The 13,830-nt window shown below is 43.7% G+C and overlaps 1 protein-coding gene across 1 annotated transcript in view; it reads right to left on the reverse strand.

Annotated features, from left to right (window-relative positions):
* The window catches only part of NTRK2 (neurotrophic receptor tyrosine kinase 2), a gene marked incomplete at its 3' end in the record, with an annotated part of 377,788 nt that overhangs the window by 81,921 nt on the left and 282,037 nt on the right, over positions 1 to 13,830 (reverse strand). Inside the window, exon 15 of the mRNA XM_079925508.1 lies at positions 7,672 to 7,802. Coding sequence (XP_079781634.1) covers positions 7,672 to 7,802 — 131 coding nt within the window. The remainder of the gene's footprint in view (positions 1 to 7,671; positions 7,803 to 13,830) is intronic.

Genomic DNA, 13,830 nt, shown 5'->3' on the forward strand with positions numbered 1-13,830 from the left:
TGCCATGTTTATTTTCACAATGGTGCTCTCATGGTTCCAAATCTAACAAGCCAACCATCCAATGGGAAACATGAGGTTAATTTCTAATTCATATACTTTAAAATACTTGCAATAATTTGGGGGATAAAATGGATGGCTTGTGCGTGTATATTACATCAAGTTGCATAGTACAAATGCTCAATCTTTGAAAGATGGGAAACTAATTCATAGCAACTGTCATATTAGAGAAATATGGACTCAAAAGAGTGAATCAGAAGTTGGCCTCCGACATGGACAACTGCAAGATATTTACAGGCTTTAAATATGCTAGCATACAATTGACTGAGACAATTCCACTAGAGAGAAAGGAGCTGGTAGGTCACAGTAGACCATGACTCGATTACGAGTTCTGCTGTCACGTTAAAGTCAATTAAAAAGCAGCCCATCTATCACAATGTACATGTTCTAGAGATACAGAGGAGTGAAATGAATACTCCAGCTATGTTTTGTATCAGATGAGACCTCATTAGAGTGAAACGCACTGCTTGTTTTCAGCATTTCTGAAAAGATGTGGATAAATTGGAGAAAAGCCAGAAAAAAAGGGTTAACAGGACAAATTAACAAGACAAAAAACAGATCTCCCATCAAAGGTTAAAAGTTGAAGTTACTGGGAAAGGGACATTGATGGAGAAACTTAATAATGGGGGCCCGCCATGACAAGTACAAGAGGGATTCTGACACGGAAAATGTTACTGACCATCCTACAGCACATGTGGGTGTGTACGTACACACACACACACACACACACACAAGCACATGCACTCATACATGCATCAGGGAAGAATGAACTTCCACTAAAGGACATAGAAATCTATTAAGCAATGCCCGGACCATAAAGATGATTAAGCCTTTTAACAAGCCACTGTTAAAAGTTCTACCATTTCTGTTCCCAGAAACTAGTAAAGATGGAATTGATAGTACTTTCTGCAACATTATATTCTGTTAAGGAATACAATCAATTTTTTTAGGGCAACACTGACCAATGTTCCCTTAAATACACTAACCTTGTCATCATCAATTTCTATTTTGTGGGAACAGGGATTTCACACACCAATTTAAATGGAGAAATGGAGGGGGACACGGGAGGAGGAAGGAATGGTTGAGAGGCTTCACAGTTAATCAAGATGTGAGGACTGATGTGACAACTATCAGTAGAAAATAAAAAGAAGGAAGGAAAGGAAGGAAGCGAGGGAGGGAGGGGGAAGGAAGGGAGGAAGGAAGGAAGGAAGGGAGGGAGGAAGGAAGGGAGGGAGGAAGGAAGGAAGGAAGGAAGGAAGGAAGGAGGGAGGGAGGGAGCGAGGGAGGGAGGGAGGGAGGAAGGGAGGGAGGGAGGAAGGAAGGGAGGGAGGGAGGAAGGAAGGGGGGAAGGAAGAGAGGGAGGGAGGAAGGAAGGAAGGGAGGGAGGGAGGGAGGAAGGAAGGGAGGCGGGAAGGAAGGGAGGGAGGGGGGAAGGAAGGAAGGGAGGAGGGAAGGAAGGGAGGGAGGAGAGGAGAAAGAAAACAGCCATCTGCCTTAAAAATAAACTTGCCTGGGGAAAGCACTTGAATGGATGAACTCTTGACGCTCTTTCTCATTTACAAATTGTTTCCCTGTTCCAGAACTGAAGGATAAGCTGTCTTTTTCGAGCTCTTCTACTGCCCTTACACATATTCTGAGACAACTGGCTCTAGTTGCTTCTGGCCCATAGGTGGCCTCGCCTGTGTCACATGCCCACCTTGGATGCTTGGACCTCAGGCAGCTGCCTGGCAGGAATACTGACCGGAGTAACTGGTCACATGGCATTTCCTTCTTAAGGAATCTGAAGGTGAGTAATAGAGACCGTGGGAGCAGCAGCGGGCAGGAGGCAGCAGCCCAATGCTAGGGAACAGCGGAGGGGAGAGACAGCTGCGCCACACCAGCAGGGAGGCCTGGAGGAGAGCCCTGGTGCCTCCTGCGAGGATAACAAAGGGCCCGTCCTAAGGGCCAGCTCAGATCCTGGTGGGCTTCTGGATCCCAGCTGCTTCATTCACAGTGAGGCCCAGTGGTCCTGCAGGTCCTAGTTGAGTCGTTCATCTTTCAGTTTGTCCTGTCAGGTCTCTTTCCCCTGTCTTTTTGTTTAGCATCTCTAATATTGTTTCAGAGAACCAATGCCTCCTTACATTTGGTCCATGTGTGTGGTTAGAGCTGACCTCATCTTCTATTTGCAAGGATATGCATGTGACCCAGGCCTAGATAACCAGAACATTCTATTCCCTTGGCTGGAGGGCCTGGTGAAACAACTCAAGACAAGCCAATACGAGTTGGCCCTTCGACTTCTGCATAATTGTTGGGAAAGAAGAGCTCTCTTTTGGGTTGCTAGGATGGCCGCATCTAAGCCCAGAGCCACTGCTGACGAGTCTTTAGCATAGTGTGGGGAGAGCCTGCCAGAGAATACAGTCAGCAGAGAAGAAAGCAGAGCCAGGAGATGGAGAGAGAGAGAGAGAGAATTGCTGATGCCCTAGATCTTTCAATGCCTGAAGCTAGAGCACCAGCAGCAAGGTCTTCCAGGAGCTTGGGCAAATACATTCCCTTTTCTACTTAAACCAGCTGGAGCTGGGTTTTCAATGAATCTTATACTGCTCTTATTATCAAAGCTGATTAAGGTATTTTGCTTGTATCCTCCTGAGGCCAAGCACTCATCCAGAATCATTTTCCTTATTTCCACCTATTGCCTTGAATTACATTGCTACCCAGGAAAACATGAAAATCTCTCTCGTCATTACACACAAGTAAGCACAACTACACACGCCTTTGTATTACTTGATAAGTGGTATTACGTTGAATTTCCTCAGTTTGGTTTATTAGGGCATGTGTAGAATTCAGGAGTGAAAACGTGGTGCACAGTGGGCACGGGGCTGGTGAGGAGGTCGGAGTTTTAGTCCTAGGTCTGACATGAAGTGATCTCATTCAAGCCATGTAATTTTGGATAGGTCATTTATCTTCCCTGGACCTCGTTGGCAAAATGTATCAGTTAAGCTAAAGAATTTCAATAATAGCTCTATATATCTGCACAGTGATTCGATCATTTCTAAAATGATTTCTCATTAGATTATATCATATATATATATAATCTCATGAAATTATTTCTTACCTAGAAATGCCAACTGCCAATTATTTACTTTTTCAAAAGGCTATTATTTCAATAGCCCATCCATCCATCCATCCATTCAACAAGCATTTATTGCCTGCTACTACATATTAGGCAATGTGCTAAAAGGCATGGTTCCTACCCTCAAGAATATGCCACTCTAATGGAGAAGATAGACACTCATGTCATTGATTAAATATACCCACGAATACATGTATAATTAACAACCTTGACATATGCTGTAAAGGACAAGTACAGATGCCTTAATACGTGGAACTGGGAGTTCTGACCTCAACGGGGGAGCAGCAAGGGGAAGTCTCCTTGAGGGAGCAACTCTAGCTGAGAGCTGATGGGTGAGTGGGAGCTGTGTGGCCCCGAGGCTGCGCTGGGGCCCTCCAGGCACGGGCGTGGCCACGGCGTGTTGGATGCTACTTTGGGCTGGCCCATGGTAACGTGCCACGGGGTGTATCAGTCAACTCTGCCAGAACGCTTGCATCATTTCCTCTGTTGCTGACAAGCAAATATTCAGAAACGTGAAAAACAAAAAGCCTTCATTAGGTGCTAAAGAAAGTCTGCTGAACTCAGAGGTCACCATTTCGCATCTCGCCAAGTCTTCCTGTGCAGAATCTCTGACTCGCTTTAACTTACACCTTGAGGAAGCCACTCAACTTCTCTGGGTCTTGGATTTGCCATTTATAAAACATGGGACTTGGATTATAGATATGATTCCTAAGCCCTCTCTTGTGTTCACCATTTTTCTGTTTCTAGAAGTACACCTGAGTTAGTGGAGAGGGGGAAGAGAGGCCATGAATCCTACAAAGCCCACTTCTGGCTGTATTTAAAAAATGAAAATTAGCGCACATTCACAGCACAAGGAAAGGCTGTAGGAATTGTAGCTATTGAAATGCAGGTTGGATGGAGCCAAAATTAGTTAACGCATCCACAGCTAATGCAGGGAAATGGTGATGCAGTGTTTCCTTGGCAATTGAGTTACTTAAAGGTAAAGGAACTCATTTTGATCAAAGACCGGTTTCTCTGCTTCTCATCCTCTCTGTGGGTTCTTCGGTTGTCATTCAGTGGAAAGGGATAAATCCATTTCACTACAAAACAAAGGTCATCCAAAAAATCAAGAAAAGGGCAATCCGGCTGGATCCAAACAAGCAGCTACTCTAATGGGAGAGGCGTGCGCAGCCTCCCACGCGCCCTTGAGGGGCTTGCGTATGCCTTAGGATCGCTCCCACCTTAAACTGGCATCTGTGGGTCCCTCAAACCTTAAGTCATTCGGGGCAGGCGATGCCAGAATGTACAGGAACCTGACATCTGTCAGTCTGAAAGCAAAACCTCGGATTTCAAACCCGTCAGTTCCTTCTAGAGAAGGAAGAAGGACAATAGCTGCTATTTCTTAGCATGCATAATCAATGCTGCAGGGGTTGCTAGGCAACAGGCAGGAAGACCGTCAAACATCCCTGGGTGCCTCCAATGGAGGAGAAGCAGCCCTGGCAGCCATTCCTCAGAGGTGAAGGGCTATGCAGGCCCTGGAGGCCACGTTCAGTTTGTCTCGTTCCTTTAAAAAAATCCCTTTATTGTGGTCAGGACGGAACCACAGACATTTTCCTCCCAGGCTTATTAGATAGTCTTTGAACACACTTTCAATTGGCCCACACGCTTAAAAATGAGCAGATCAGGCTGGTGAGAGGCAGCTCTATGAAAGGTTCATGTGTTTTTCTGACCCAATTCATCCCGGAGCCCATGAAAAATCAGACTTGTTTCTTCCGTGGCTGTAGCCTCTGGATCCCAGAAAGTTAAAATGGGCCTCCTCTCTGAAGCTTGAAATCATTCTGGCCAATGTAAGCAAAGCCTCCGATTTCAACAAAAGTTCACATTCAAGGTCATCGAGATGAGATTTCTTAGCTGTGTGACCTTGAAGTTGAAATGAATTTTTAAGCTGTAGATATTTTGCTCTCTCTACTTGAGATAAGGGGACAAATTTGCTTTTTTTTGGTTTTTTTGTTTTGCGGCACGCGGGCCTCTCACTGTTGCGGCCTCTCCCGTTGCGGAGCACAGGCTCCAGACGTGCAGGCTCAGTGGCCATGGCTCACGGGCCCAGCCGCTCCGCGGCATGCGGGATCTTCCCAGACCGGGGCACGAACCCGCGTCCCCTGCATCGGCAGGCGGACTCTCAACCACTGCGCCACCAGCGAAGCCCTGGTTTTGTTTTTGTTTTGTTTTTCAGCAGTGTTGATTAAAGAGCAAACGCTCATCGCGGGTCGTTAATTTATAAACATTTATTTGGCAAAGCCAGGAGGTTTATGGGGACTAGGGCCTGGGTCGGAGTCAGGGGTGGGATTAGGGCTATGACTGGGATTTAAACCAGAAAGAAGCCTCACCGGCAGTAGTGATGGGAAGCATGCTGTGGACAGAACAGCTGGCTACACACTGCTGATGCTGGCTGATCCTTCATCATGACGAGCCCAAGCCCTGAAATCCTGTTTTAGCACTAGTTTGGAAGGAAATGTAATGTCTGAGTTGAGGGCGCCATGGAGTTAGTCTCCTTAAGGACACCGCAAGAAGTACGCCAAAGCAGGAGCAGAATTAGGAGTGATACGGAAATGAAAGGCAATACCCACTGAGAAATTCTGTGAGTCTATCTCTTTATCAGGCTGAGGTCTTTCAGCTATTCCTACACTGTCCTCTAGGTTTCCCTAATCTCCCAGGATTTCCTCACGTTCAAAGATTTCACCTTGTGACCCCATGAAGTGAATTTCTGAAGGCCTGACTTAGCTCCCTGGATGGCCTCCAGATATCAGTGGGAAACATGGCCCCAGGGCCTTCAGTCTCCCTGCCTATGACACATGCTAGACTAGGCTTATATGTTCCCTAAGCGTCTTCCAGCTCTAACCTTGCATCAGGCTATGAATGTACAAAAACAGAGGCACCTTTCGGTCCCATTTTTCCAAAGGGGGGAAAAAAGATAGCAGCAGAAGAAAGCAAAGACTGCAGATATAGCACTGCCAAATGTTCTGAACATTTTGTGCTTTAAAAAATAACAAACTTTTTGAGTAAATGAAAGAAAAGAGGAAGCAATTGCAGCAGCAGGAATTAAGCATCCTCAGCGTCCCCTCAGGATTCTCACTTTACACCACTCACCGCACTTAACCTCGCATCTCTCTGGCATCTCCCTTCCCCTCTTGTCTCCTCTGTCTCACTCCCCTCCTCCATTTACCTATCTTAGAGATGATGTTTATTTGATTGATATTACATTGCTCATCCCTAGAAAGGTCTGTCCTTTATTCGCCCCAGAGTGCAGCTTTTTAGGAGCCTTTGCTGAGAGTCTAAGAGTATCCGTGCCAGTCGGCTTAGTTACTTTTGATGACAAGGAAAGCAAATACACAGTGTTTCATCTGGATGAACTTTAACAGAAACTGTGTTTAGTCTGCAGGCTGGGGAAGTTCAAGAATCATTTAATTTCTCTCCTCTGTTACCCATTACACATATATTAAAGTATTTTAAGGCTAAGTACAACAGTAATGGAATACATGTCTCATTTTTACAAAGCTGTCCTGGTTATAATGAGTAAATAAATGTCATTTGTACAAATATTCTGTGTTTGGCCAAACAAACAAACAAATAAAAACCCAAACTCAATCATGTGAGGCCAAGAAGTTACATTTTATTACATTAGCCACATCCGTATGCATTCGGCATTAATTCGCTTTATAAACATATGCCTCTTTTAAGTGTTTTATATATATTATACTTGGGTGAGTTGTTCCGTTTGTAATTTTGACAATGCCATGTGTAAACGATATGCTGAAGTCTTTTGTGCTATTTACGTTGATTCTTGTGGTTTAGAGAGCTCAGTGGAAATTTCAGCCCTTTCAATAATGTTTATCTTATCGAAGAACAGGTCTCCTGTTTTGAGTTTACGAAGACATGGCTATGATGAAGGACTTTCAGACTTCTGTGTAAAATCTTGTGTCTCCTAGGGAGGTGGGATCTACCAGAGATGTCACCCATCCCAGATGGAATCATGCCTAGGGCCTTGGAGATATTTGGGAGGGACAAAGTAAGTATAACGGAAGTTCTCAGCAGAACTGAGGCTGAGAGGGGAAGTGAAGGCCACAGTCTCCTTTCCAGAACCTTCGAACAGGAGACAAACTCCCACTGAGCTTGGACGAGCACCAAGCAACCTGAGGAGACAGTGGAGTCTCCAAGACTCAGCCGGTTGGATTCTGTTTGACCTCACTGACCTCTATCCAGAATTTAGTTCACATTGACCGGGAAGAGTAGCTCAGAGCCATTCACAGCCTGTAGACTGGAAGGCTGTCCCTGAGCAGAACCTCTGACAGTTGGTTGTGCCCCAAATATCCTTCCCACTGTCCATTCCTCTAAAGGAATTTGAACACATCCACCATAGCAGATGTAATTTGCTCCTGAATTGGCCACTACAATAACATAAAATAAAGCATCACCTCCACACCTGGGTGTGACCACGGATAATGAGACGTTCTGGGGTGTTCGCTTACCTTCACTGCCACCAAGATCTTGTCCTGCTCAGGACAGAGGTTATAGCATTCAGCTAGGAAAACTTTTCCAAAGGCTCCTTCGCCTAGCTCCCTTTTCAGAACAATGTTATGTCGCTTGATGTGCTGAACAACTGTAAAACAAAGACAGAATGGACATTGGAATAGAGGCATGTGGAGCTGCAGGCAGAGGATGGGGAGTCAGTGGCTGCACCCTGAGCTTGCAGGCCCCCGGTTCTCTCCTCCGCACAAGGATAACCAGACGGGAAGCTCCGTGTCCAGCCGCAAGGTCCACCCCAAAGGGTTGGAAGGTGGCGGCGTTGGCCTGCTCTCCGGAGTGGAATTATTGTTTCTGATAGAACTAAAGGAACCACCGAGCCGTTGGCTGCAGAATGTCATTAATGAGCTTTACAGACTAGGAAAGGGGAGAAATGAGAAGGGAATGGATATTAATGGCAGGCCTCTCACGAGCCAGATGTTTTGCATGTATTTGTCAGTTATGTGTCTGGTGGGAAAGGCAGAGAGCTAGCCAGGAAGCCTTAAGTCTTTGTTAAGCCCCCTCAGACTCCTGGGGGAGAGAGGCTCAGAGGATACAAAGGGAAAATGCAAGATCTGTGCATTGCTGATTGAGGCTGTGTCCTCACCTCACTTTTCACCTCCTGCTGAGGTAGGCTCCATGGTTGAGCCGTAGTGACTCCTTTTGTTTAGACCAGAAATGTCTAGAAAAGGCTGGCTTCCTTAGCTCCTTTCTAAGATTGTGTCCCAGTCTTGGCTCTCCAAAGCTAAGAGGAGACAAGAATAGAAGTATCTGGGGAAGGGAGAATATTCCTCCCTCTCGTTCAGAGCAGAGCTGGCCCATGTCACTCATCCATGCGCCTTACTGGGGAAAGAGGCAGGAGGTGGTCCAGGGTCCTTTAGAGCCCAGTAGTGCAAGGTGGGAGGGGAGTGAGTGATTCTCAGGACAGAGCCAGTGGAGAAGCCCAAAAAGAGACTGTACAGAGGACGGAGTTGCAGTGTGAGCTTGGGCCTCTTCACCCAGCACATCAAGTGTTGGATCCCTTAGACCAGGGTTTCCACCAGGTCAATGGCACCATGCTTTTCTGGACAACTCATCCCTGAATGGCAGAGTTTAAAAGGACTGTGACTCCCTCTAGAGCTTGGAATGTGCAGCCGACAATATTCTCTCATTTGACTCTCACCACACTGGGAAGCATTCCTTCCTACATTTTATACTTGGAGAAACTAAGTCTGTGAGAAATTCAACGATGCACAGCATGGGAATGGAGGAGTTAGCATTTGAACTTAGGTCTGCCTGAATCCAGAGTCCGTGATTTTTCTTTGACACCACGAAGTTCCTTTCCAATTGTAAGTTGTGTTAAGTATAACAAGAGAAATAGAAATATATAATAGACTAAAAAGTAAAAATAGTCTTCCTGCTTCCTCTCTGCTTAGTTCACTCTTCAAAGGCCAGTTCAAACTCTCAAAAGTTCAAAAGGAAATACAAGGCATATCTCCGTAGTTTTAATAATAATAAAGTGAATACCCAGGAACCCACCATTCCATTGTAAGAAACAGAATATCACTAGTACTTTTAAAGCACCACTGTGTTCTTTCTTGATTGTACCCACTTCCTACTCACCTCCCAGGGGTAACCACTATCCTGTATTTTGTGTTAATCCTTTGCCTTATTGGTTTGCTATCAATGACGTATCCTAAACCAGAGAGTGTTGGGCTTTGCCTGTGTTGAACTTATATAAATGGAATCGTACTACAAGCATCCTTCCATGTCTTACACCTGTCACTCAACAATGTCCTTGAGATTGAATTACATTGTGTGTGTAGTAGTAACTCTTTTGCTTTTACTACTTTATAATATTCTGTGGAAGGACTGTAACACCATTTATTTATCCATTCTATGTTGATGGATATGTTATACAGTTTCTTTTTAGATACAGCTCGATATAAAATGCAACTGGTGATTAAGGTTCTGTTTTAATAGGATTTTTTCCCCTTATAATTCATGTGGTTTGGAGCTACGGCTGCTTCCATGGGCCTCTGGGAACTCAGGGTGATAAAAACCAAAAGGTCTTTTATGAGCAACATTATTAATGAATCTAAGAATGTATATTAATTTCTCATGCTCCAGTAGCAATGATTGAATTTAAGAGGGAGAAATGTGTTCATTAGGGAGAGTGCCCATATGAAGAGACGAATGTAATTCTTGCAGAGAATTAGCTGCCCTATTTAAATCTAATATTTAACTCCATGGTTGTCACATGTTCATTGGGAATTAAATTGCCACTTGATTTACTTTACACTCCAACCAGATCAAGGCAAGTATTTAACTCTTCTTTTTTTTGCATTTGATTTATACTTTTCCTCCCTCCCTCCCTCCTTTCTTTCCTTCCTTCCTCCCTCCCTCTCTCTCTCTCCCTCTCTCCATTCCTTCCTCCCTCCCTCCTTTCTTTCTCTCTCTCTTTCTTTCTTTTGTTTCTTTCTCCCTTTCCTTTCCTTCCTTCCTCCCTCCCTCTTTCTCTCTCTCTTTCTCTCTTTCTTTCTTTCTTTCTTTCATTCCAAGCAGTAAAAAAAAGTTGGTGGCAAATAAGTTCATAAAGCTATGGATAAAGCCATAAATTGGTCATCTTCAAAGCTAAAATTGATGAGACCAGTTTTCCCATGTTGACCTTGAAGGCAGTAAATGCATCTTTTCTTTAAGAAATGGGCTATTTTGCATTAATTTGTTTTGCTATGTTTGAGATATAATAGATTACAAGAATGCTGCCCTTTTGCAAATGTACTCCCTCTAAACAGAATGAATTTCTCTTTTCTAAGACTGGAAGCCACCAAAGGGCACAGGTAACAATTTTGTGTTTGTATTTGCATTCCTGCCAGGGTCTCACAGCTGGTGCTATCCAAACATTTGTTGAAAAATGTGCCGAATGATAATAAAAACAACAGACAAATACTGTTTAGTTATATTATTTCAGTTAACTGACAATAACCCTATTGAGTATGTAGGCAATAAGGCAGCCCAGTTCTCCAAGATATCAGGAGTAGGGAGAACAATTAGTCTGGAGCTATCACATCCTTGAGCTAAGAATTTCTTCCCATTCCAGGAGAGCATCAGGGCTTATCCCAACCTGCCTCATTGTCTGCTTCCCTCAATCAAGGGAAGTCCCTGGTACCCTCTCAGGGCCTCCCTCTTTATCCAGCCTCAAACCCCCAAATTGCTCATAAGTGCCCAAGGCTGAGCCAATGCTCACGTCTTCACCTTCCTCACAACCCCTTCCATCGGTCCCTCTGGGCTCGCTCCCCTGTCATCCACAAGCTCCCTGTATCCTCAATCTCTCCATAAACTTCCCTTCACCTCCTCGACTCAAATAAAACCTTGGCTATGTCTGAGGAAACTCATGCCTTCCCCCTGCAGCCCTCTCAGATGAAAGCCATCCCCACTCCTCACCCCCAGGTTCTTCAAGGCCTGTGTGCCTGATGTCTGACCATTACCCACCCCACTCCTGCTAGAGCCCCAGCCAGCTGAAAGCATCTATCTTACGGAACCGTCAGCTTGACCATGTCTGCCCCCTCACTCTGACATCCTGGCTACTCCTCTCACCCACTGAGCTCCTGGCTCAAGCTTTCCCTCTCCATCCTCCCGATGCCATCATTCTCAGGGCCCGAGGCACAGAGGGCTGAAGGAGCTTGCCCAAGCTGTACAAACACTCGGCTGCCATTTGTCTTGTGTCTTTCAATAGTGTGGCTGAGAGGCGAGGCATTGGGAAGTTTGGTTTGGCTGTTTGCATGGCATTTAGCTGACTTTTTCTGGGAGCAAGACTTCCTTTTTTAAAATTTATTTTATTATTTTTTTTTTGGCAGGGGGGTAGGGCTCACCATGTGGCCTGCAGGATCTTAGTTCCTTGACCAGGGATCAAACCTGTGCCCCCCTGCAGTGGAAGTGTGGAGTCCTAACCACTGGACCACTAGGGAAGTCCCAAGACTTTCTTAATGAAGGAAGCAATGCACTGGTTCCTATTCTAGACAGTCTCACTGTGGACAAGCACTTTGAATAACACTGCCTTAAAGGGTCCTAGGAACCCTGGGTTCATTGTACACAAAATATCCTCAGTGAAGAGAGTCTAAAGATTCCATGATAAATAAGCTAACAGGTAAGCATGTTAAAATTTTTACACGCTTCATTTCTCTGAGGTCAGTCAATTCTCTGCTTTTAACTTTGGAGACCCCAGTAAAAAAACCTCAAACCCAACATGAATAACGAATAAAAAAATAAATGAAAGCCCAGACTCTACCATAAATGGCTCCTTAGTTTTGGAGGAAAACTCAAAACAATAATTGATTTTTTTAAAAAAAGTTTTATCAAAAAAGTATCTCTTTGAAATTCACCTTGCCAAAAAAAAAAAAAAGGAGTATCTTGAAGAGGTGTAGGTGGTGTAGGAGCTATACCAACAAACTCGTGTGGTCTGCAGACTGATCTATGTATGTTCACATAGTCAAAACAAAGGGTGTGATTAGATTATTGTGCAAAGAAATCTGCTCTGTGTAATTGGGGAGAAATTGATGACCAGCAATAATAATCGTGATGAGGGGCTAAAAACTGTCTGGATGTCTTTATCACTAATGGAATTTTCCAGAGTGAAAATTTGGTGCCCTTAGTCATTTGCTTCCTAAGTACCAGAACTGAGTAGATTTCTGGTTTTGTATTAGTATCACATTACAGCCACTGAAAAATGTATTTTGTCACAAAGTAGCTTCAGTAGTTTATAGAGATGCTTGCAGTTTCAGATGGTTTAAATCAAATTCCTGGTATCAATATCTCCCAGAAGTAAATAGTCCATATTTACACATAGGCTATAGTATCAACCCATCTCTATATTCATTATTACTAAATCTAAAACTAACAAAACAAATAAACAAATACAACTCTACCCACTTAAGGTTGAAATCGGAAATATATCCTCCCACTTCCTCAGCAATGGGGTTTCACAGAGATCCTTGGCCTCCTGGACGCATCCTGCTCAGAACCTGGACATTTGAGACATTTATTGAGTCTCTAATATATGTCAAGTACTAAGTGACCTGCAGTTAAAAGGAAAGTTGTGAGTAGGATGGTAAAAAGCAATATACCCCAGAAGATAATGTTGTGTATTAGGATCAATCTTTCTGTTGCCCTACAGACCTAAATGTAGGGCCTGCCTCAATAGTTCCAATGCAAAGGACCAGATGCTATGATGGGAACAGAAGCTAAAGATCATTGAGGCTGACTCCCTCGTGTTTGACAGTAAGCCAGTGAGTCTCAGAGAGATGAAGTAACTTCCCCAGGACCACACAGCTAGAAGGAGACCAAGCTAGAACTCAGATCCCCTGACTCTCAGAAGAATGACCTTGCACTCTGTAACACAAACCCCATTTGAGACTGCAGGCAGTGAGCATTCCCTGACAGTAAAGTCATAACAGGTATTTCATTTAGTTAATTATCTCTTCAACTAGAAATACTTGAAACATTGACGTTTATCATCTGAAATGGATCAAGTATCTCATAATGAAGAATTTCATTAGAAAATGGCCAATAAACATAAAATACGAGTGCAAAAAGCGTGATGTCAAAACTATGAGAAATGCTTGAGCTTGATATTAAATGCAATTAACAAAAATTATTTACTAAATATCTTAATGTCTATTTCATAGGGAGCATATTGAAACAGGTTAAATCATCCACCTTGTAAAAATAGATTTGTATGAAAGACAGAAACTATGCTTTTTGATTTCATCTGTATTTTTATTAAGATATAAATTGGGACTAAATTGAAAATAAAAGCAATTAAGACGAGAGATATAACCACACCAGGACAAGACAAAGCCAAATATTCATAAATAATATTAATGATGAAATAAAACGTAATAATACTGAGCCATTCTTAAGCACTTTTCAGCAAAAAATCTCAGTGTGCATTACTATCGATTAATTTTTATATCCCTCTGCATGAGGTCAATAGTCACATTTATTTTACATATGACACCTCAATTAATTGACTACCTTGTGAGCAAGCCACTTATCCTTTTCCAAGTGCAATTTCCAATGAAATGAGGAAATACGGAGGGAAGAGAGGAGCCCTAACATGTGCTGATTGCTATTATGGGCCTGAAAAT

The sequence above is a fragment of the Stenella coeruleoalba genome, assembly GCF_951394435.1.
Source record: "Stenella coeruleoalba genome assembly, chromosome: 7".
Taxonomy (NCBI): Eukaryota; Metazoa; Chordata; class Mammalia; order Artiodactyla; family Delphinidae; genus Stenella; species Stenella coeruleoalba.